The sequence below is a fragment of the Eubalaena glacialis genome, chromosome 4 (assembly GCF_028564815.1).
Source record: "Eubalaena glacialis isolate mEubGla1 chromosome 4, mEubGla1.1.hap2.+ XY, whole genome shotgun sequence".
In the NCBI taxonomy this organism is placed as follows: domain Eukaryota; kingdom Metazoa; phylum Chordata; class Mammalia; order Artiodactyla; family Balaenidae; genus Eubalaena; species Eubalaena glacialis.
In genome coordinates, this window is record NC_083719.1 from 118912071 (window position 1) to 118937574 (window position 25504).

Consider the following 25504-nt stretch of genomic DNA (forward strand, 5'->3'; position numbering starts at 1 on the left):
GGAAGGAATTTGTTTTATTTCTGCCAGCTGAGAGTAACCTCAGATCCATCAACAATTGAGTTTTACTTCATTAACATCAGTGGAGCAGTGAGTACCTCTAAGGATCCTCTCAGGACAGTCCTGCATCTATCCTCAAAGGCTGTTTAGAGACCCATCTTTTCTCAATTATAAGGTAGGGTGATTATTTAACTTGCATAATGAAAAGAAACAGTGAAGCCAACACTCATTTCCTTATGAATCCACAGCCAGTAGAATCTGCAAATTTCTGCCTTCTGTACAAAATGAGTTGCTTCTATAGCTGATTGTAGCTGCTTGGCTTCTCACCTCATCTCTAATGGCATTTCTTGAGCATAAAGCATCAGCCAAGGCCAACAATGATTCCCTTTTTTTCTTCTTAGGAGACTGGGAATGAGGATATTTGTATTCCTACATTGGTTCTACCATTATATAGTCAAGGATAAAACAATTCCCTCTCATTTTTAAAATCATTCAAGTGAAGGTATTGGACTATACAATCTCTAAGATTCCATTCAATGAAAAATGTTATTAAATTATCTCTCTATATGTTAAAGAAAAAATGGACTCTCTGCCTTCCATGGTGGTGTCTAGAACATAGTATATGTTCAATATTATTGAATTAACTTAAATTTATATGCTGATATAAACATTTTCTACATAACATCTTTCTTATGTATACACATCTTTTAAAAATAAATCATACTTGTTTTATCCGCAATGACTGATTTTTATCTATGTGCAATAAGGTGTGAGGCAATGTCTAAGAATCATTTCAAAATTGCAATGCAGAACAGAGAATTAAAAACAATCTGGGATTAATAAACATCCATCCATGAACATTGTTGTATTAATTCACAGTTTCTTAAAATTTAATTTTAAATGATATCAGAGATGTATGAATTGAAGAAATATAAATGGGAGAATTTTGAAGGATAAAACAACTTTCTGAAAAATCAATTATTTTGCTTCAATATGGTGCAGTAACTTAGTAAGGACTCTGAGCGCCGCTGTTCACCAGCCAGGGGAAAAATGGTTCAAAAGTTCCGCCAGAACCACTGAGCTTTTACAGCACAAAGAAACGCCAGACTGAGACAAACTCTCTTCCAAGCTGCACTAAACTCAGGCCTCTATACCACTGGATTCTGGGCTCCTTTTCCGAATACAGAGGGCTCCTCGCAGACATACTGGCATCCAGAAACACAACAGGAGATAGGCCAGTGTCTAAAGATCAGCAGGACAAGAATGGCGACTCGGGAGAGGGGCGGGGACTACAGAGGATTCATCCTGCTCTCCATCCTCCTGGGGACCCAGAGGGAAGTTTCGGCAGGACATATTCTCTACTCCATTCCGGAGGAGACAGACACAGGGTCTTTTGTGGGTAATATCGCCAAGGATCTGGGGTTGGAGCCCTGGGAACTGGAGGAGCGCGGAGTCCGCATCGTCTCCAGAGGTAGGACGCAGCTCTTTGCTCTGAATCCGCGAAGCGGCAGCTTAGTCACTGCAGGCAGGATAGACCGGGAGGAGCTCTGCGCGCAGAGCGTGCGGTGTCTGGTGAACTTTAACATCCTGATGGAAGATAAAATGAATCTTTACCCTATAGAAGTGGAAATAATGGATGTTAATGACAACGCTCCTAAATTCCTGACGGAAGAAATGAATGTGAAAATAATGGAGAATACAGCTCCTGGGGTGCGATTTCCGTTAAATGAGGCTAGGGATCCAGATGTGGGCACGAACTCTCTCCAGAGCTACCATCTCAACCCCAATCGCTACTTCTCCCTGGTTGTGCAAACTGGAGAGGATGGAACTAAATATCCGGAATTAGTGCTGGAGCGGGTGCTGGACCGGGAGGAAGTGACAGCTCACCACCTCCTCCTCACAGCCTCTGACGGCGGTGATCCACCCCGATCCGGAACCGCCCGCGTCCAAGTAACAGTGGTGGACGTGAATGATCATGCGCCAGTCTTCTCTTTGCCCCAGTACCAAGTAACTGTCCCTGAGAACGTGCCAGTGGGCACAAGACTACTCACGGTAAATGCTATTGACCTGGATGAGGGAGTCAATGGGGAAGTGACATATTCTTTTAGGAAAATAACTCCAAAAATTCTACAGATATTCCAGCTGAACTCCCACACAGGAGAATTATCAACTTTAGATGGCCTAGATTATGAAGATTCTGGCTACTATGAAATGGAAGTTCAAGCTCAGGATGGTCCTGGTAGAATGACAAGGGCTAAAGTACTGATCACAATTTTAGATGTGAATGACAATGCCCCGGAAATGACTGTAACATCTGTAAGCAGTTCAGTCCCTGAAGACACTCCTCCTGGAACAGTAATTGCTCTTTTCTACCTTCAAGACCGAGATTCTGGGAAAAATGGCCAGGTGACCTGCACTATTTCAGAAAATCTGCCTTTTAAATTAGAAAGATCAATAGACAATTATTATAGATTGGTGACAGCAAAAAACCTAGACTGGGAAAAATTCTCTGTATATAACATCACACTGAAAGCCACAGATGGTGGAAGCCCGCCCTTGTCCACAGAAACTCACATCTCCATGAATGTGGCAGACACCAACGACAACCCACCTGCCTTCCCCCACTCCTCCTACTCCATCTTTGTGCCTGAGAACAACCCCAGAGGCACCTCCATCTTCTCTGTGACTGCACGTGACCCTGACAGCAATGAAAACGCCCGTGTCACATACTCCGTATCTGAAGATACTCTGCAGGGGCCATCTGTATCCTCCTATGTTTCCATCAACTCCAATACTGGTGTCCTATATGCATTGCACTCCTTTGACTATGAGCAGTTTCATGACCTGCAATTGAGAGTGACTGCAAGTGACAGCGGGGACCCACCACTCAGCAGCAATGTGTCTCTGAGCATATTCGTGCTGGACCAGAATGACAACACACCTGAGATTCTGTACCCTGCCCTCCCCACCGATGGTTCCACCGGTGTGGAGCTGGCACCTCGCTCTGCAGAGCCCGGCTACCTGGTGACCAAGGTGGTGGCTGTGGACAGAGACTCGGGCCAGAACGCCTGGCTGTCCTACCGCCTGCTCAAGGCCAGCGAGCCGGGACTCTTCGCGGTGGGGCTGCACACGGGCGAGGTGCGCACAGCGCGGGCCCTGCTGGACAGAGACGCGCTCAAGCAGAGCCTGGTGGTGGCGGTCCAGGACCACGGCCAGCCCCCTCTCTCGGCCACCGTCACGCTCACGGTGGCTGTGGCTGACAGCATCCCAGATGTGCTGGCCGACCTGGGTAGTCTCGAGCGCTCCGCCGACTCTGGCGACTCCAGCCTCACGCTGTACCTGGTGATGGCTGTGGCTGTGGTGTCCTGCGTCTTTCTTGCCTTTGTCGTCGTTCTACTGGCCCTCAGACTGCGGCGCTGGCACACGTCGCGATTGCTCCAGGCTTCAGGAGGCGGGTTGGAGGGAGTGCCTGCCTCTCACTTTGTGGGCGTGGACGGGGTGCGGGCTTTCCTGCAGACCTATTCCCACGAGGTCTCGCTCACCGCGGACTCGCGGAGGAATCAAGTGATCTTCCCGCAGCCCAACTACGCGGACACGCTCGTCAGCCAGGAGAGCGGTGAGAATAAGGATCCCTTGTTAACATCCATAGATTTTCATGAATGTAAGGATAAAACCCAAAGTATTCAGGTGAGTTCAGTCATTCATTTATCTTTATATTCTTCGAAGAACTATATTTTGTGTAAATTTCTTTATTGTTTTACGAAATAAGTGATTTGAAGATGGATTTTAAAAAAACCCTTTCAAGTGGTAAAGCAAGATTAATCGTTTATTTCAGAGGTGATTCTTTAACATGGAACGCTTATTGACATAGGTTTTGGCATCATATTTATAGTGAAAACATATCGACAAGATTGTGAATAAGTGGATAATCGCATTTTTATACCTTCTACTTATGTTCCACATGGTGTTCTTACTTCATGTATTTTATAAATGAGAATGAATTGTTAAGTCTTTCTCATTGCATGAGGTTCGTAAGAAAGTACACCTCCGTTTTCTCAGGACTTTCTTTAGATCAGATCTATACAAGGCTCTTGAAAAAAATTTCAGTCTGAAGACTTTTTTTCTGTGCCTTGCTTCTGCTTCCATGTAACTCCCCTTGGTGGCCTTGAAAACTTCCATGGCTTTTGACCTATTTAAACCATAATTGTCTGTTAAAGTCAGGTCCTGGTAGAAGGTTAGATTGATGCCTAAAGAATGAAATGTGTGTGTGTCAGGCTTCACTGAGATCTTTATCAATGACAGACATGGAGTCTGATACCACACTAAAGGTCATTGTCCAAAACCAATAAAATGTGACATCAAATAAAATGCCATTCAAGTGTTATAAGTAACATTTGTGAAATAGGCCATTGCATGTTTTTGCCCCAAATTCTAATGTGCTGTGTTAGTGATGCAGTCATTCAAAGTGTGTATGTGGGCTCTATAAATGGGAGATTTGGGATGCTGGCTTTATGAAACAACCATCTCATACACTCAAGTCCTAGACCAGTAGTGAATTTTACTTATTGGGTCTGCTGAAAAATTCAGTTAGAAGTAATCTAGTCTGCAATTAACTACTTCTATACTTGTTATATAACATTTTAGTATAACTCAATACATCAGTTGATTAGTATCAGGAAGTAGTTGATGACAAGGTAATCTTGTTTACTGAGACTTTTGAGTATTAGGTAAGAGCACATTTTTTCTAGCATAATGTTGTGTTAGGTGGTGTTTTGCATATAAAGGTCTGTGCAGTCCTGTAGGAGTATATTTCATACATTCTGCAGTGTTCAGATGTACGATCACTTGGGGGAGAGGATAATGTTACTGACACTCTATGAGGCAGAAATGTGGCTATCAGGTATTTTGAAAAAGAACCCCCCCAACCAAATTTATTAGATGATTAAAAATATTTTTAAACAAAGGGGAGAAATCATCACTAAATTCAGTGAGCTATTGCAAATAAACTTTCTAGGGACTATTTCCTTCAACTGTCATTACGGGATGTGATAAGTACAGAAGTGGGAACAAGTGCCTCAGTACATAGACCATGCTTAGTGAGTTTGTGTTGCAAAGCAAAATATATTATTCCCCTGGTGGTTTTGAAGATTCATGTTGCATTTTGTACCCAGGAAAATAATCGTGCAATGTGAAGGAGAGGGATAGGCTCTTTTCTAAAAGGCTGCATCATTTCTTTAAGTGAGATATTGGAAGTTAAAATGAAGTAATGTTACTATAAAGAAATCACTGAAACTATTTTGCAAGAAGAGAGGTAGGTATAAATTGTGCCCTTTTAAAAGACAATTTCAGCATTACTGTTGCTCTCTGGAAAAACTGAAATGAATTAGGTACCAAAAAGGTAAGGAAAAATAAGGGAAAAGGCGATGAGGAAAAAAAAGATAAAACCTTATCCAATATATTGATAATTAATAAGTATTCACGGGCTTCCTTGGTGGCGCAGTGGTTAAGAATCCGCCTGCCAATGCAGGGGACATAGGTTCGAGCCCTGGTCCAGGAAGATCCCACATAACTTGGAGCAACTAATCCCGTGTACCACAACTACTGAGCCTGCGTGCTACAACTACTGAAGCCCATGCACGTATAGCCTGTGCTCCGCAATAAGAGAAGCCACCGCAATGAGAAGCCCACGCACCTCAAGAAGAGTAGCCCCTGTTCACCACATCTAGAGAAAGCCTGCGCACAGCAACAAAGACCCAATGCAGCCAAAATTAAAATAAATAAATTAAAAAAAAAATAAGTATTCACAATTACTATGCTCTGAGATCGTTTAGGCCAAGTCTGTGTTATAGTTATCATTCTATTACTAGTGCGGATTTGAAAGTCGGGGAATAATTATGTCAGTATATAGATGTTTATATATCAAACCTACCTGATTTACCTAAAAACCTGGAAAGTTGGGATAATGACGTTTCTAATAGTACAAATTAAACGTTATTAAATATACAGACATCTAAAAAAGGTTTTTCAGCTGGGCACACGGTTATAATAATTTTAGCTGTTTAAACTTAAGCAGCGGGGGCTGCAGTTTCCTAGTGCGGACTCTGGGCGCCGCTGTTGGCCAAAGTGGAGAGCTTGGTGCTGGCGACCTCCTCGCGCAGACGCAGCGCACTTTCCCATCTCAGACTCGCTAGCCTTTCCACCGCTTCCTCCTCTGGAGAAGAAGAAACCCTGCCTGACCCCCCACGCCGGAATAAAGCTGTTCGGAGCTCCGGACAACTGCAACACAGAGATTGTTTGTAATCCGGTGTCTCCAAGCCGGTGAGCAAACTGAGGGGAGCAAGAGGGATGGGGAGCGGAGCTGGGGAGAGGGGCTGGGCTGAGAGGCGGCCAGTGCTCTTTCCGTTCCTGCTGTCTTTGTTCTGCCTGGCGCTCTCTGAGCAGATCCGCTACAGGATTCCCGAGGAGATGCCAGAGGGCTCGGTGGTGGGGAACCTCGCCAAGGACCTGAGACTCAGTGTCCACGAGTTACCGACTCGAAAACTGCGGGTCAGTTCGGAGAAGCCTTACTTCACTGTGAGCGCAGAGAGCGGGGAGTTACTTGTTAGCAGCAGGCTAGACCGGGAGCAGATATGCGGGAAGAAGCCAGCTTGTGCTCTAGAATTTGAGGCTGTTGCTGAAAATCCATTGAACTTTTATCATGTGAATGTGGAGATCGAGGATGTTAATGACCACACACCAAAATTCATGCAAAATTCCTTTGAGCTACAAATAAGTGAGTCCACAAAGCCTGGGGCACGATTTATTTTAGGATCTGCCCATGATGCAGATATTGGTACCAACTCACTACAGAATTACCAGCTCAGTCCTGATGATCATTTCTCACTTGTGATTAAAGAGAAATTAGATGGCAGTAAATACCCTGAGCTGGTACTGAAGACACCTTTAGACAGGGAAGAGCAGACATCCTACCACTTGACCTTGATGGCCTTGGATTTTGGGGATCCACCCCTAAGCAGTACTGCACAGATACAAGTCCTAGTGACTGATGCCAACGATAACCCTCCAGTATTCAGCCAAGAACTATACAGTGTGGAGCTTCCAGAAAACGTGCTCCCAGGCACCACTGTGCTTCGAGTGATGGCCACCGACCAAGATGAGGGTGTCAATGCCGAGATCACCTTCTCTTTCACTGAAGCAGGCCAGATTACCCAGTTTGACCTGAATTCTAATACTGGGGAAATTACTATTCTAAATGCGTTAGATTTTGAGGAAGTCAAAGAATATTCCATAGTTTTGGAAGCAAAGGATGGTGGAGGAATGATTGCCCAGTGTACCGTGGAGATAGAAGTCCTAGACATAAATGACAATGTCCCAGAAGTGATATTCCAGTCTCTACCAGATCTTATTATGGAGGACACCAAGCTGGGAACACACATTGCTTTGCTCAAAATCCGTGACAAGGATTCCGGACACAATGGAGAAGTTATTTGTAAATTAGAAGGCGATGTTCCATTTAAAATACTCACTACTTCAAGAAACACGTATAAATTAGTGACAGATGGAGTTCTAGACCGCGAGCAGACCCCTGAGTATAACATCACCATCACAGCCACTGACAGAGGCAAGCCGCCCTTCTCCTCCAGCTCAAGCATCACCCTGCACATCGGTGATGTAAACGACAACATGCCAGTTTTCGAACGGGCTTCCTACGTGGTCCACGTAGCAGAGAACAACCCTCCTGGCACCTCCATCACTCAAGTCCGTGCGCTGGATCCTGACCTGGGACCCAACGGCCACGTCTCCTACTCCATCGTGGCCAGCGACCTGGAGCCGCGCGCGCTGTCGTCCTACGTGTCCGTGAGCGCGCAGAGCGGCGTGGTGTTCGCGCAGCGCGCCTTCGACCACGAGCAGCTGCGCGCCTTCGAGCTGACGCTGCAGGCCCGCGACCACGGCTCGCCCGCGCTCAGCGCCAACGTGAGCCTGCGCGTGCTGGTGGGCGACCGCAACGACAACGCGCCCAGGGTGCTGTACCCGGCGCTGGGGCCCGACGGCTCGGCGCTTTTCGACACGGTGCCGCGCGCCGCGCAGCCCGGCTACCTGGTCACCAAGGTGGTGGCGGTGGACGCCGACTCTGGACACAACGCCTGGCTGTCCTACCACGTGCTGCAGGCCAGCGAGCCCGGACTCTTCAGCGTGGGGCTGCGCACGGGCGAGGTGCGCACGGCTCGGGCCCTGGGCGACAGGGACGCGGCCCGTCAGCGCCTGCTGGTTGCTGTGCGCGATGGGGGACAGCCGCCCCTCTCGGCCACCGCCACGCTGCTCCTGGTTTTCGCGGACAGCCTGCAGGAGGCGCTGCCGGACCTCAGTGACCACTCTGAGCCCACTGACCCCCAGGCTGAGCTGCAGTTTTACCTGGTGGTGGCCTTGGCCTTGATCTCGGTGCTCTTCCTCCTGGCAGTGATTCTGGCGGTCGCCCTGCACCTTCGACGCTCCTCCAGCCCCAATGCCTGGGGCTGCTTTCAGCCTGGTGTCTGTGTCAAGTCTGGACCCGTGGTTCCCCCCAACTACAGTGAAGGAACTTTACCTTATTCCTACAATCTGTGCGTTGCCCATACTGGAAAGACAGAGTTTAATTTTCTAAAATGTAATGAGCAGTTGAGTTCAGGACAAGACATACTTTGTGGTGATTCATCTGGGACCTTATTTCCACTTTGTAATTCCAGTGAGTCAACCTCCCATCAGGTGAGTTTCCTGTAAGTATAACCTGCTTCTTTTGGTCTAGACAGTTCTCCATATTCACAAGAAAATACAGGCGTATCTCTGTTTTATTTCGTTTTGCTTTATTGTGCTTCGCAGATACTGAGTCTTTGTTTTTTGGTTGTTGTTGTTGTTTTGCACGTTGAAGGTTTGTGGCAAGCCTGGGTCAAGCAACTCTATTGACACCATTTGTCCAACAGCATTTGCTTACTTCATGTCTTTGTGTCACAATTTGTGTCACAATATTTTAAATCTTAAAATATTTCAAACTTTTTCATTATAATTGTCATGGCGATCTATAATCAGTGATCTTTTTTTAAAATTTATTTATTATTTATTTTTGGCTGTGTTGGGTCTTCGTTTCTGTGCGAGGGCTTTCTCTAGTTGCGGCAAGCGGGGGCCACTCTTCATCGCGGTGCGCGGGCCTCTCACTATCGCGGCCTCTCCTGTTGCGGAGCACAGGCTCCAGACGCGCAGGCTCAGTAGTTGTGGCTCACGGGCCTAGTTGCTCCGCGGCATGTGGGATCTTCCCAGACCAGGGCTCGAACCCGTGTCCCCTGCATTGGCAGGCAGATTCTCAACCACTGCGCCACCAGGGAAGCCCATCAGTGATCTTTGATATTACTATTGCAAAAAGATTATGTTCGACTCACCGAAGGCTCCAATGATGGTTAGCATTTTTTAGCAATAAAGTATTTTAAATTAAGGCATGTACATTTTTTTAGATATAATGCTATTGCACACTTAAAACATAACTTTTATATGCACTGGGAAACCAAAAAATTTCTGTGACCCGCTTTATTGTGCTATTCCCTTTATTGTAGTGGTCTGGAACCAAACTCAAAATATTACCAATGTATGCCTATATACAATTTTTCGATCCAAACATTGTCTTAAGAGTGTAGTAGCCAGTCAAAAAGCTGTCATACCATTCTTCCAGGGAGGTTAAATTCGGAGCAATTATGTGTCTTTTAGTGGTGTCTTACCAGGCTCAGATTTACAAAGCAGTGAAGTTGTGGTTTTATCTACAAGGGAAACATTAGGCAATGTTATAGGGTCTCCCATAAAGCTACTGAGATTTTTCCCTAAATTTTTCTTCCACAGCTTAATATATGGTGATTTTTTTTCAGCTTGGACATACTGTAAATGTAAAGGTAGGCAGTCATATAAATAAACCTTTAAAGAAAAAATATAAGCTAAAATTAGGTATTTTTCTTAATTGATTTAACTATTATGGTTTCCATACTAATCTGATATTTTGTTTTCTATATTTACTTCTCTTTTGTTTCAAAAACTCCTAGAATAACGTCTCTTAACCTGTATTTTTATGTAGATGGGCCTACTGTAATTGTATTCATTGTACTGTGTGTGTGTGTGTGTGTGTGTGTGTGTGTAAAATCATTTTATTTATCAGTAGATTCACTATGTTCACCAGAAGATAAAAGCATGTTCTCCTTACTTGCAGCATAGGTTTTTCAGGATTAATCTGTATTGATGCTCATTCTATAGGCTCCTCTATCAAAGAAAACACAATGTTTTGGCCTCTATTATTCCTCTCACACACACTTCTCCTATGTAATTTTTAAAATGTCTTCTTTTTTGCAGCCCTAAACTAATATAGCTAGAGGTCTTCTAGTCGTTCTACTATCTCTAGGAGAAAAATAGCATGTTGAATTATTCAAATTTTAGACAAGACTGACAGTCTCATGTGCATACAAGTACATACACAAGATGATAATACATTGTATCGGGCCTTTGCTAGATTTCCCTTAGCAACTGCTTCAGCTAATGGCCACTGTACAAACTGCTGAAGAAAAGAGACATTTATTCTTGCACTGGCACTTTTTGACTCCTTAGTGATAATTTTGTGGTTCTTTTGATCAAAGTTCTAGTTAAGGTAAAGTTACCTTTAGATTATATGTATACCTTTAAAAGTTAACTAAGTCAGCTTTAAAATGTAATCATCTCTCATTGGCAGAAGAATAGGATGGAAATTTGCTTTTCATTGTATATTCATTTGTATCTTTCAAGTATTTTCTATTCAAATAGAAAATATATAAAATTTAAATAACCTCTGATAAAACTTGAAAGTAAAAGCACATATCCTAGTAAAACATCACAATATTAATTTGAAAACATTATTAATGTGTAATTAAAATGCCATTTTAAAAAGAATATTAAAAGGGAACAACTCTACAGAAAGCTTACTATAAATATTAATTGGTTTAAACCAAATAAAACAACTTCTGGGTCAGTCATCTCCAATAGGTGTATTTTAGTCTAAAAATGAATTAATTTCCAGTGATAACTGTAGTTCTTATTTGATAATAGATATTGAAGATATTAACAATAAATCTTAGAGCATAATAAGAAATAAAATTTTATTTTTAAAAGAGTAAATATATTCCAGAAATTTGAGTAATTTAATATGACACTAACCCCAAAATCTGATCATTTAATAATACTTTGTAAGACTTTAACCCTACTTCATCCCACACTTCTTGGCAACTACTTTTAAAATATGAATTCAGAGATAAATTATTCCAAACTATAAAAAGCAAGTAGTAATTTTTTCCTAAGTAATGTAGCATGCAATATTACAAATCTAAGTGAGTGCAGTAACTGCCTAGGACTCTAAGCGCCGCTGTTCACCTACTTGGAGATAAATGTAACCAAAAACCATCCGGATACTCTGGGCTCCCACCTCACAAAGACCCGCAGATCTCACAAACCAACTGCAGGACTGCAGCAAAATTCCGCCCCTAAATTTGGGAAACTCCAGCTTTCCATAAGATGATCTGCAAAGCTGCAGCAACAAGGTAAAGAAGACATATATGCCCAGTGAAGATTCTGAGTGGATTCCTTAGTGAAAGAATAATGGCCACTCCAAAGAATTACCGAGGACGCGGCGAGCTGGTACTGCTGTGCGCGCTCCTGGGCACGCTGGGGGAGATCGGGAGAGGACAGATCCGCTACTCCGTGCCTGAAGAGAGCGACAAAGGATCCTTCGTGGGTAACATCTCCAAGGATCTGGGGCTGGAGTCACAAGAGCTGGCGCAGCACGGAGTCCACATCGTCTCCAGAGGTAGGACGCAGCTCTTTGCTTTGAACCCGCGAAGCGGCAGCTTAGTCACCGCGGGCAGGATAGACCGGGAGGAGCTCTGTGCTCAGAGCGCGCGGTGTCTTGTAAATATTAACATCCTGGTTGAGGATAAAGGGAAACTTTGGGGAATAGAAATAGAAATCACTGATATCAACGATAATAACCCGAAATTCCAGGTCGAAAATCTGGAAGTAAAAATTAACGAAATTGCTTTGCCCGGAACACGTTATCCACTCCCAGAGGCTGTTGACCCTGATGTGGGCTTGAATTCCCTGCAGAGCTATCAGCTCAGCCCCAATCACCACTTCTCCCTGGACGTGCAAACTGGAGATGACGGAACTATAAGCCCAGAGCTGGTGCTGGAGCGTGCCCTGGACCGCGAGGAGGACGCTGCTCACCATCTGGTCCTCGTCGCCTCCGATGGCGGCGAACCGCGTCGCTCTAGCACAGTGCACATCCGAGTGACAGTGTTGGATACAAACGACAATGCCCCGGTTTTTGCTCAACCGGTTTACCGAGTGAAAGTCCCAGAGAACGTGCCCCCGGGCACCCGGCTGCTTACTGTAAGCGCTAGCGACCCGGATGAGGGAACCAACGGAGAAGTGGCTTATAAATTCTGGAAAATTAGTGAAAAACAATCTCCGTTATTCCAGCTTAATGGAAATACTGGCGAAATATCAACAGCAAAGAGTTTAGATTATGAAGAATGTGCATTTTATGACATGGAAATACAGGCTGAAGATGTGGGGGCACTTCTGGGACGGACCAAAGTGCTCATTTCAGTGGAAGATGTCAATGATAATAGACCCGAAGTGACCATTACATCTTTGTTTAGCCCAGTCTTGGAAAATACTCTTCCTGGGACAGTAATTGCCTTCTTGAATGTGCATGACCGAGACTCTGGGAAGAATGGTCAAGTTGTCTGTTACACACGTGATAACTTACCTTTTCAATTAGAAAAATCAATAGATAATTATTATAGATTGGTGATATGGGAATATTTGGACCGAGAAAAGATCTCTATGTATAACATAACAGTGATGGCCTCAGATCTAGGAACCCCACCTCTATCTACTGAAATTCATATTGCCCTGCACGTGGCAGACACCAACGACAATCCACCCATTTTCCCTCATGCCTCCTACTCAGCCTATATCCCTGAGAACAACCCCAGAGGTGCCTCCATCTTCTCTGTGACTGCCCATGACCCTGACAGTGGCAACAATGCCCAGGTCACTTACTCTCTGACCAACGACACCATCATGGCGGTACCTCTCACGTCTTATGTCTCCATCAACTCTGACACTGGCATCCTATATGCGCTGTGCTCCTTTGACTATGAGCAGATCCAAGACTTGCAGCTACTGGTGACAGCCAGTGACAGTGGGGACCCTCCACTCAGCAGCAATGTGTCACTGAGCCTGTTCATCCTGGACCAGAACGACAATGTGCCAGAGATCCTGTACCCCATGCTTCCCACCGATGGCTCTATGGGCGTGGAGCTGGCACCCCGCTCTGCAGAGCCCGGATACCTGGTGACCAAGGTGGTGGCAGTGGACAGAGACTCGGGCCAGAACGCCTGGCTGTCCTACCGCCTGCTCAAGGCCAGCGAGCCGGGACTCTTCGCGGTGGGGCTGCACACGGGCGAGGTGCGCACAGCGCGGGCCCTGCTGGACAGAGACGCGCTCAAGCAGAGCCTGGTGGTGGTGGTCCAGGACCACGGGCAGCCCCCTCTCTCTGCCACCGTCACACTCACCGTGGCAGTGGCCAGCAGCATCCCAGAAGTCCTTGCCGACCTGGGTAGCATCAGGACCCCCACCAACTCTGATGATTCAGACCTCATACTATACTTGGTGGTGGCAGTGGCCGTTGTTTCCTGCATCTTCCTCGCCTTTGTCATTGTGCTGCTGGCTCTCAGACTGTGGCGGTGGCACAAGTCGAGTCTTCTCCAGGCTTCGGGCGTCGGGTTGGCAGGCCTGCCAGCCTCAGGCTTTGTGGGCATGGAGGGAGTACAGGCTTTCCTGAAGACCTATTCCCACGAGGTCTCCCTTACCTCTGATTCGCGGGGGAGTCACGTGATCTTCCCGCAGCCCAACTACGCGGACACGCTCATCAGCCAAGAGAGCTGTGAGAAAAAGGATTCCTTTTTAACATCCAGAGATTTTCATGAATGTAGGGATGAAGCTGCTTCTGTTCAGGTGAGTTCAGTTCTTTGTTTACGTTTATTTCTTAGAGGAATTATATTTTTTATAAATTTAAGTTGTGTTTTGAAACATGCATTGTGAAGAAAGTTTAAAAATAATTTTTTTTTAAATAATAACACCAGGAAGGCCGTTAGATTCCACTGGTGCTTTATGGTGGAGATAGGAATGTACGACCTAGAAGGACCAAAGCGGTCTTTATTATTCATAATATTATTAATACCTCCCATTTGTTGACCAAGGGGAACTTTATTTATTTATTTATTTATTTTTGGCTGTATTGGGTCTTTGCTGCTGCTCGCGGGCTTTCTCTAGTTGCGGCGAGCGGGGGCTACTCTTCGTTGTGGTGCGCGGGCTTCTCATTGCGGTGGCTTCTCGTTGCGGAGCACAGGCTCTAGGCACGCGGGCTGCAGTAGTTGTGGCACGCGGACTCAGTAGTTGTGGCGCACGGGCTTAGATGCTCTGCAGCATGTGGGATCTTCCTGGACCAGGGCTCGAACCCGTGTCCCCTGCATTGGCAGGCGGATTCTTAACCACTGCGCCACCAGGGAAGTCCCTTAAAAATAATTTTTAAGGTGTACCATAAAGTTTTGGGTTTGTGTTAGTGATACCATAAAATTGAGTTCTAATCAACATAATTGTTTTATCTGCTTTCCAAAGGCTTAGACAAGATTGTTTAAATATGAACTCTTGACCTCTTAAAGCCTTCCATATTTTACCGCAATTATCACTTATTGACTTAAGAAACAGTTACCCAATCACATATGGTCAGTTCGTTTTATATATAGGAATATATGTGTGTGTGTGTGTGTGTGTGTGTGTATACACACATATATATGTATATATATAAATTAGAACTTACAAAACATTATTGAGTCTTCTAAACCCTTGTATTAGCTTAGTAAAAGTAAAATACATCTCAGAATTTTTAGGATTCTTAGGATTGCAAAGAATCCTAAGAATTCTTTGCTAAAACTAAAACTAGGATGTTGAAATTTTCTTCAGTTTAAACCTCTTTTCTGAGCCCTGCATCTGGATCACTACCGTTCAAAGCTTTAATACTTCTTATATTTCAAAACAAACATATTTTAAAGGGTGGTGGTAGATGAGACTGGTCCCTAACGCACACACCACTGTTTTTGTGTGTCAGTGGTCACCCAGGACTCATACCAATGGAGACATAGAATCTAAAGCCTAAAATGGCCATTGTCCCCCGCCGCCATCAAATTTGCAATAACATGTCATTTTAAGTTGTTGAAAATGACTTTTGTAAAATACAGAATAACACGTTTCATTAGAATTCCAATGAGCTGTTTTGATTGTACAGCCATGTGAAATGTGCTGTGTTCTCATGGTTAGAGTTCAAGAGTGTTGGTTTTAAGAACAGAAGTTAACATGTACACAAATTCTAAACAAGCCAATCAAAAATGATTCAATTAAAAATGATTAAAATTCAATTAAAAATGATTCCGTCTGGACTATATGACTTCCGTATCCCTTGTTATAGCATTTAAATAAAACTAACCTCTGATTTGTCATCAGATGAGAGTGGAAATCACAATGAATTATTCGTTAGTAATTAAAAGGACATTTCCCAGGGATTGTGCTATGTTCCCTCCAATTTTGTGTATACAGTGGGTAGGAGTTAACTTCATATTTTCTGTAGTGTTTGGGTGTACAGTCACTTGAGGAGACAACTATTTTGTTGACACTTTGCAAATTTAAGAAGCGTGTGGAAAGTTGCCCCAATACTCTTGCTCAAAGCATTCACTAATTGCAAAAAAATTTTTTAACAAATGGAGTAAAATAATTAGAATAGGTGTCACTACATTCAGTGAATTTATGTAAATACATTTACCATGAGTTAAATTCCTCCAATTCTGAAGCCATTACTTTAGTATAACATAAGTACATAGATAAGGAACTAATGCATTCTATTAGAATATCCCTTTGTGACTTTGTATTGAAGGATAGACTAACATTTCAATACATTCTAAGGATGAATTTATATGTGATATTGGGTATGACATAAGCCAGTTAATTTTGAGATATGAAGTAGGAGGTACAGTAAATAATATCCTGGCTACATCATAGGGACAGTTTTTTTGAATGAATACTTCTTGAGATAGAAGAGTAAAAAGAAATTATTTTGTAAAGAGAGTGTTGAGATTATCAGAAGGAGATGTTTGAGGACTGGTACAAAATTACACAATTTTACAAAATAATTTTCAACAATATTGATTTCTCTAATATATGTGATATGAAATAGCATTAAGTATGTAGAAATGTTGGGAGTAAACATAGGAATCAGTGAAAGAAGCTTAAAAATTTTTTTATATATCATAGCTAATAAACAGAAATGATTCGTGAAATTAGCAGACAATAAACTCTCTGAGGGCAAGACCTGTGTCTTATTCTTTGTTATATGGCCACTGACAAGGACAGTACTTAGCACAAAGCAAAAGTTCAATGTATGTTTGTAGAATGGTGAAATAAATGGACCAATATATTTAAGTTTGTATACAGGCCCAACATGATATTTCTAATAATTTGGAAACAAGAGAAAAGATACCTTAAGGAAGTCTTGATAATTTAAGGTATTAAATATATTAACATAAAAATACGGCTTATTATATTAGGCACACGGTTATAATAATTTTAGCTGTTTAAACTTAAGCAGCGGGGGCTGCAGTTTCCTAGTGCGGACTCTGGGCGCCGCTGTTGGCCAAAGTGGAGAGCTTGGTGCTGGCGACCTCCTCGCGCAGACGCAGCGCACTTTCCCATCTCAGACTCGCTAGCCTTTCCACCGCTTCCTCCTCTGGAGAAGAAGAAACCCTGCCTGACCCCCCACGCCGGAATAAAGCTGTTCGGAGCTCCGGACAACTGCAACACAGAGATTGTTTGTAATCCGGTGTCTCCAAGCCGGTGAGCAAACTGAGGGGAGCAAGAGGGATGGGGAGCGGAGCTGGGGAGAGGGGCTGGGCTGAGAGGCGGCCAGTGCTCTTTCCGTTCCTGCTGTCTTTGTTCTGCCTGGCGCTCTCTGAGCAGATCCGCTACAGGATTCCCGAGGAGATGCCAGAGGGCTCGGTGGTGGGGAACCTCGCCAAGGACCTGAGACTCAGTGTCCACGAGTTACCGACTCGAAAACTGCGGGTCAGTTCGGAGAAGCCTTACTTCACTGTGAGCGCAGAGAGCGGGGAGTTACTTGTTAGCAGCAGGCTAGACCGGGAGCAGATATGCGGGAAGAAGCCAGCTTGTGCTCTAGAATTTGAGGCTGTTGCTGAAAATCCATTGAACTTTTATCATGTGAATGTGGAGATCGAGGATGTTAATGACCACACACCAAAATTCACGCAAAATTCCTCTGAGCTGCAAATAAGTGAGTCTACGCTGCCAGGCACGCGATTTATATTAGAAGTCGCGGAAGATGCAGATATTGGCTTGAACTCTCTGCAGACTTATAAACTCTCTCTTAGCCCTAGTTTCTCGTTGATAAATAAGGAGAAACAAGATGGTAGTAAATACCCGGAACTGGTATTGGAGAAACCCTTAGATCGGGAACAACAGGGTTATCATCGTTTAGTCTTGACGGCCTCAGACCGTGGAGATCCACCCCTAAACGGCACTACTGAGCTCCGGATCCAGGTCACTGATGCCAATGATAACCCCCCGGTATTTAGCCAGGACGTATATCGAGTCAGCCTTGGAGAAAACATGCCCCCAGGCACCACTGTGTTGCAGGTGTCAGCCACCGACCAGGACGAGGGCGTCAACTCAGAAATCACTTATTCCTTCTACAGGACCGGGCAAGTCTTCGGTCTGAATTCAAAGAATGGGGAAATTACAACTCTAAACACACTGGATTTTGAAGAAATCAAGGAATATTCTATCGTGGTGGAAGGGAGGGATGGCGGAGGACTGGTTGCACAATGTACAGTTGAAATTAACATTCAAGATGAAAATGACAACAGGCCAGATGTTACGTTCCATTCCCTAGTCGAAATGATTCTGGAAAACGCAGTGCCGGGAACGCTAATTGCTTTGATCAAAATACATGACAGAGATTCCGGAGAGAATGGGGAGGTTAATTGTCGATTAGAGGGTGAAGTACCTTTTCAGATAATCCCTTCGTCCAAACATTCATACAAGTTGGTAACAGACGGGACCCTGGACCGAGAACAGACACCGGAGTACAATGTCACCATCACAGCCACCGACAAGGGCAAGCCGCCCCTCTCCACCAGCACAAGTGTCACCTTGCATATTACTGACGTCAACGACAACGCTCCTGTTTTCCACCAGGCCTCCTACGTGGTCCACGTGGCCGAAAACAACCCGCCTGGAGCCTCCATCGCGCAAGTCAGCGCCTCCGACCCCGACCTAGGGCCCAACAGCCACGTCTCCTACTCCATCGTGGCCAGCGACCTGGAGCCGCGCGCGCTGTCGTCCTACGTGTCCGTGAGCGCGCAGAGCGGCGTGGTGTTCGCGCAGCGCGCCTTCGACCACGAGCAGCTGCGCGCCTTCGAGCTGACGCTGCAGGCCCGCGACCACGGCTCGCCCGCGCTCAGCGCCAACGTGAGCCTGCGCGTGCTGGTGGGCGACCGCAACGACAACGCGCCCAGGGTGCTGTACCCGGCACTGGGGCCCGACGGCTCGGCGCTTTTCGACACGGTGCCGCGCGCCGCGCAGCCCGGCTACCTGGTCACCAAGGTGGTGGCGGTGGACGCCGACTCTGGACACAACGCCTGGCTGTCCTACCACGTGCTGCAGGCCAGCGAGCCCGGACTCTTCAGCGTGGGGCTGCGCACGGGCGAGGTGCGCACGGCGCGGGCCCTGGGCGACAGGGACGCGGCCCGCCAGCGCCTGCTGGTTGCTGTGCGCGATGGGGGACAGCCGCCCCTCTCGGCCACCGCCACGCTGCTCCTGGTTTTCGCGGACAGCCTGCAGGAGGCGCTGCCGGACCTCAGTGACCGCCCCGCGCCCTCTGACCCCCAGGCTGAGCTGCAGTTTTACCTGGTGGTGGCCTTGGCCTTGATCTCGGTGCTCTTCCTCCTGGCAGTGATTCTGGCGGTCGCCCTACACCTTCGACGCTCCTCCAGCCCCGCTGCCTGGAGCTGCTTTAAGCCTGGTGTCTGTGTCAAGTCTGGACCCGTGGTTCCCCCCAACTACAGTGAAGGAACTTTACCTTATTCCTACAATCTGTGCGTTGCCCATACTGGAAAGACAGAGTTTAATTTTCTAAAATGTAATGAGCAGTTGAGTTCAGGACAAGACATACTTTGTGGTGATTCATCTGGGACCTTATTTCCACTTTGTAATTCCAGTGAGTCAACTTCCCATCCTGAAACTCTAATGGCGGTGAGTTCCATTTAAGTGTCTACTCCTTTTCATCATCTTCACAATTTTGTTTATTCATATGAAAATATATTATATTTTTAATCTAGTGAGTTGTCTTAGGAATATTATAGCTCATCAGAAAGCTGTATATCCAATCTTCATGGGGAATGGTGACTTGGGTAAGCATGTGACGTAAAATAGATTTATGTTACTCAGTTCGGATTTACAAAGAAGAGGGAGTATGCTCTTTGCTTTGCCGCAAAAGTCTTTTGCCGATTTCTTATCTTTTTTCTAAGCTAATGAAATTTACCCATTGATTTTTCTCATTCTTTAACATAGTTAAATGTTTATTATATATAAGTAAACATCAGATTTAAAGTAGGCAATCAATTCATTCTTTAAAGCAAAAAAAGTACTACTAGGTATCTTCTTTCACTGATTTCATTGGTACAGTTTCCATCCCTTTCTTATATTTATTCCTCATGTCTAGTTCCTTAAATCTACCTATTTGTGAGTCTTTGAAGTCCTTAAAATTTTAAGAAAAAATACTGTGTGATGTGTGTGTGTGAGAGAGTGACTCAGTGAATTCATCAGAAAGTCGAAGTCATTATCTAAGTTCCTTCAAGTTTTCTTGAATACAGAATTCTCTTCTTCTTTATAGTTAACATAAGGAGATACTTGGTAAAAGAAAAGGAAATGCTGTTGCCTCCATAACGTGCTCTCATTCCCAACCTACATGTTTTGAAGAAGAAAGGGGGGAAGGTCACTGGATTTGTTTTATTCCTTGGAGCCCTAAACATTAGTGACTGGAGGTTTTCTCATCCTTCTTCTATCTGTAGGAGGGAAGGAGAATTCTGAATTTTCCATTTTAAAGGCAAAACCTACTAATTTCAAGCACATACAAAGATGCCGTTACATAAGTATCAGTCTTTTTGCTAGGAACTGCTTCAGTAAATAGTTTCTTTACAAATTGCTGAAAGAAATTTCTTATGTGGTACTTACTTTTTACTTTTTGTGGTAATAATTCATTCTACATCTTGTGTTCTTTTCCCCAAATTATTACATAAGTTTAGATGACCCTTATAATAGGAGGCTTAAAATTAGATTAAAATTGCATAATTTCTTGATGGAAGAATTGAAATGGAAACTTACTTTTCAATGTATGTTCATCTGAATCTTCCAGATGCCATAGGCTGTGCATGCACTATGAATTCACACAGAAAACTAAATATTAAAAAATTGTAATAAATTGCATAAAAGTTTAACAATCATAACTATGTAAAATTTAAAAACCCAATCCATTTAAAGTTTAGCAATATTAGGTGATAAAATCTAGTACCATTGCCTAATTAAATTTTTGTAAAGAAAATCTTGAGACCTTACTCCAGGAATTTCACTATGAAAATGAATTAGCCTTATGGCTTCAAGGTGAATAATCCATATATTCATTCAATATGATTATGTACTATACATATATAAGCATACATATAAAATTAAGAAAAATATGAATGTATTTCCATAGAGGATTGCACATTCTAATTACTTCAGAAAATAAATAATGACCTATAGAAAGTATTTGAAACATTATAAAAAAGGAAATTTGAATAATTTACATGTCTAGAGAGAAAGAACAAAATTCTAGCAAAAATGAGAGTTAAGTTTGTTTGATACCAAAGTGACATTTAATAGAATTTCATTCCACTTCATTTCCAACTAAAATATCCACAAATGGTAATTGCATTTGAAATATGAATGCACGACACAATTAGAGAAATCTAAAATCATAATCGTTAGAGAGTAGTGTTTTCTTTTTCAGTCGTCTATAACAGAAGTATTGCATATCTCAATATTTGAGTGGGTGGGTGTAGTAACGGCTTAGGACTCTGAGCGCCGCTGTTCACCAACTCTAAGAAAAGCTCAATCAGCGCTCCGTCTCGATATTAGGATCTGCAACTGCACAAAGCCGCTCGGATCCCACAAACCGACTCCGGGGCTGCAACATAACTCAGCCTCTTAGCCTGGGGCACTACGGGTTTCTCCTGAGGAAAAAGATCACCATAATCTGCAGGAGGAAAGCAGAGCCTAAGGAATCAGCGATCACAGAAATTATTCTGAAAAAAATCTTTGGTGAAGCAACAATGGCCGCTCCAACGAATCGCCTGCACCACAGAAGACTGGTCCTGTTGTGCCTTTTCCTGGGGAGGCTGTGGGAGACCGGGGCTAGCCAGATCCGCTACTCGGTACCTGAAGAGACAGAAAGAGGCTATATCGTGGGGAATATCTCCAAGGATCTGGGGCTGGAGCTCCGCGAGCTGGCGGAGCGGGGAGTCCGCATCGTCTCCAGAGGTAGGACGCAGCGCTTTGCTCTGAACCCGCGAAGCGGCAGCTTGGTAACCGCGGGCAGGATAGACCGGGAGGAGCTCTGCGCTCAGAGCGCGCGGTGTCTGGTGAACTTTAAAGTCCTGGTTGAAGACAGGGTGCAGCTTCACGGAATAGAAATAGAAGTAACTGATATCAACGATAATAATCCGAAATTCCAGGTCGAAAATCTAGAAGTAAAAATTAACGAAATTGCTTTGCCCGGAACACGTTATCCACTCCCAGACGCTGTTGACCCCGATGTGGGCTTGAATTCCCTGCAGAGCTATCAGCTCAGCCCCAATCACCACTTCTCCCTGGACGTGCAAACTGGAGATGACGGAACTATAAGCCCAGAGCTGGTGCTGGAGCGTGCCCTGGACCGCGAGGAGGACGCTGCTCACCATCTGGTCCTCGTCGCCTCCGATGGCGGCGAACCGCGTCGCTCTAGCACAGTGCACATCCGAGTGACAGTGTTGGATACAAACGACAATGCCCCGGTTTTTGCCCAACCGGTTTACCGAGTGAAAGTCCCAGAGAACGTGCCCCCGGGCACCTGGCTGCTTACTGTAAGCGCTAGCGACCCGGATGAGGGAACCAACGGAGAAGTGGCTTATAAATTCTGGAAAATTAGTGAAAAACAATCTCCGTTATTCCAGCTTAATGGAAATACTGGCGAAATATCAACAGCAAAGAGTTTAGATTATGAAGAATGTGCATTTTATGACATGGAAATACAGGCTGAAGATGGTGGGGCATTGAAGGATTGGACCAAAGTACTCATTTCAGTGGAAGATGTCAATGACAATAGACCCGAAGTGACCATTACATCTTTGTTTAGTCCAGTGAGGGAAGATGCTCCTCAAGGAACAGTAATTGTTCTTTTCAATGCACATGACCGAGACTCTGGGAAGAATGGCCAAGTTGTCTGTTCCATCAAGGAGATTCTACCTTTTCAATTAGAAAAGTCAGTAGAAGATTATTATAGATTGTTGACAGTCCGAAATCTTGACCGAGAAAAAACCTCTGAATATAACATCACAGTGACCGCAACAGACAGAGGAACACCATCCCTGTCCATGGAAATTCACATCACCCTGCACGTGGTCGACGTCAACGACAATCCACCCTCCTTCTCTCAAACCTCCTACTCAGTCTTTCTCCCTGAGAACAACCTTAGAGGCACCTCCATCTTCTCGGTGACAGCCCACGACCCCGACAGCAATGAGAACGCTCGGGTTGTTTACTCCTTAGTCGAAGACACCATCCAAGGGGCGCCTCTCTCCTCCTATGTCTCCATCAACTCCAACACTGGTGTGCTATACGCGCTGCACTCCTTCGACTACGAGCAATTTCGCGATCTTCAAATGCAGGTGAGGGCAAGCGACAGCGGGGACCCACCTCTCAGCAGCAACGTGTCACTGAGCTTGTTCGTGCTGGACCAAAACGACAATATGCCAGAAATCCTGTACCCCATGCTTCCCACCGATGGCTCCACGGGTGTGGAGCTGGCACCCCGCTCCGCAGAGCCCGGATACCTGGTGACCAAGGTGGTGGCAGTGGACAGAGACTCAGGCCAGAACGCCTGGCTGTCCTACCGCCTCCTCAAGGCCAGCGAGCCAGGTCTCTTCACAGTGGGGCTGCACACGGGCGAGGTGCGCACAGCGCGGGCCCTGCTGGACAGAGACGCGCTTAAGCAGAGCCTGGTGGTGGCGGTCCAGGACCACGGGCGGCCCCCTCTCTCAGCCACTGTCACGCTCACAGTGGCAGTAGCGGACAGCATCCCCGACGTCCTGGCTGAACTAGGCAGCTTTGAGTCTCCCGCCAGCCCTGACGACTCAGGCCTCACGCTGTACCTGGTGGTGGCGGTGGCCGCGGTCTCCTGCGTCTTCCTCGCGTTTGTCATTGTGCTGTTGGCGCTCAGGCTGAGGCGCTGGCACACGTCGCGTCTGCTCCAGGCTTCAGCAGGCGGGTTAGCGGGTGTGCCCACGTCTCACTTTGTGGGCGTGGACGGGGTGCGGGCTTTCCTGCAGACCTATTCCCACGAGGTCTCGCTCACAGCAGACTCGCGGAGGAGTCACGTGATCTTCCCGCAGCCCAACTACGCGGACACGCTCGTCAGCCAGGAGAGCTGTGAGAAAAGCGAGCCTTTGTGCGCTTCAGATGATTCCAGGTTTCCTATAGAAGACACCCCTTTGGTTCCAGTGAGTTCAATTTTTCCTTTACTTTAAAAAAAAATTGGTTTTCTATTTAAGTGTTGGCACTTTAGGATAAGTTGATATTAACATATTTCTCACTGTAAATATTTCTCACTATTAACAATTTCTCGTTTAAATTTTCACTGGGCCTAATTTTTGCTCTAACATCTATAGGAGGCATTTATTGGTTACATCGTTGATATAATTTTTGCTTTCTCGTAATGATTAACCTAAGGTCAGTGAAAACCTTCCTCTTGGGACTGCTCTCATTATCAGGCATTGGGCGTGGCTCTTTGGGTGAGGTTGCTTCAGTGGTTACCACGGTTCACTACTAATTCTTAGGACTGGTTTCCATTCCTGAAATTTGTTACTATTGTTATCTCCAGTGGCCACATTGTGAAATTCTTACTCTAAAAACACTTCTGCAGCCGATGCTATTTTTGTAAGGGTAAATTAATAAGAAATGCATTCTTCTTGGAAAAACAACTGAAAGCCCAGACTCAGTACTTCTTTTCTGTTTCTGTGACAGGACAACACCCCTTAGAGGTGACGTGTTTCCGTTCACATGTTTGTAGAGGTTGTTTGCATTTAAAGATCATTTCGGAGGATAATTCAAACTTCAAATATCATCCATTTCCAAATCCTAGAAAGGGATGCTTTATTCTTTTAATAGTGAAAAATTTTAACATCATTTGTTCTCATCCTCAGAGCTGTTGATTTCCTAACACTATAATATCAGATTATTAATAATTTGAAACCTCCTATAGTTTATGCTTGCTGAAGGGGGGTTTCTTAGACTGGACCCTGTGAGAAGACAAAACATAGGAAATAAAAATTATTCTTCAACTGTTTTTTATGGCTCCATCCTCCAACTTTTGAGGCTAGAAATAAGTCTGGTTATGGGAGATGATTTAGGAAAATATTCTCAGGAACTGCTATGGAGATTCTAAGAATATTTTACTGGCTTTTAGACATAAGGCAAAGACTATTGTATTATGTAATGTGATTTTAAACACAATGTTATTTCAAGTAATAAATGGCATTGTAGGAGACTTTGAAAATAAGCTTTGAAATTGACTCAAAATCCTATTCTGAACATGCTGAATATGAGGGCTAACATATCTGGAAATCCATTATGACATACAGACATTATAATTATTTCAAATACTCTTTATTCCTAAGCTAGTAGGAAAAAAGTAAAGCATCCTTCAGGGTCATATTTTTAACCATGCAGTAGGAAAACTGTCACTTAAAGTTTCTGTCTTGGGGAGTAACCTTTAGTACTTAGTATACATAAATATTAAAATATGGTTAATTTGGAAAAAATGTAATAACAGATATTGACGAAGGCTTGTATGTCATGGTAGGTAACTACTAGTCTCTGCCATAAAAATGTCACTTGCCTTTAAAAATAGAACACAAGGTTCTTTGGATCGATGACTGGGCAGACTGGAAAATGCTGAGTTCCAGTTTTCTTAAATGAGGCAGGACTTTTGCATCGGTAACAGATTATATAATATAATAGGCTTAAGGATAAAATTCTTCCTCATCTT

General features: G+C 44.6%; 1 protein-coding gene across 12 annotated transcripts in view; it reads left to right on the forward strand.

Moving 5' to 3' along the window:
- Positions 1-25504, forward strand: part of LOC133090991 (protocadherin gamma-C3) — a 165033-nt gene that overhangs the window by 42169 nt on the left and 97360 nt on the right. The window contains exon 1 of one of the 12 annotated variants that reach the window (XM_061189726.1): positions 1084-3684. The exons of 7 other annotated variants lie outside the window; for them this stretch is intronic. In XM_061189726.1, the coding sequence (XP_061045709.1) occupies positions 1261-3684 (2424 nt within the window). In that variant the 5' untranslated portion in view covers positions 1084-1260. Of the gene's footprint in view, positions 1-1083; positions 3685-6169; positions 8740-11484; positions 14056-16837; positions 19417-21328; positions 23958-25504 lie in introns of those variants that run through there. 4 more of the 12 variants (XM_061189737.1, XM_061189722.1, XM_061189736.1 and 1 more) reach the window with 4 other exon arrangements.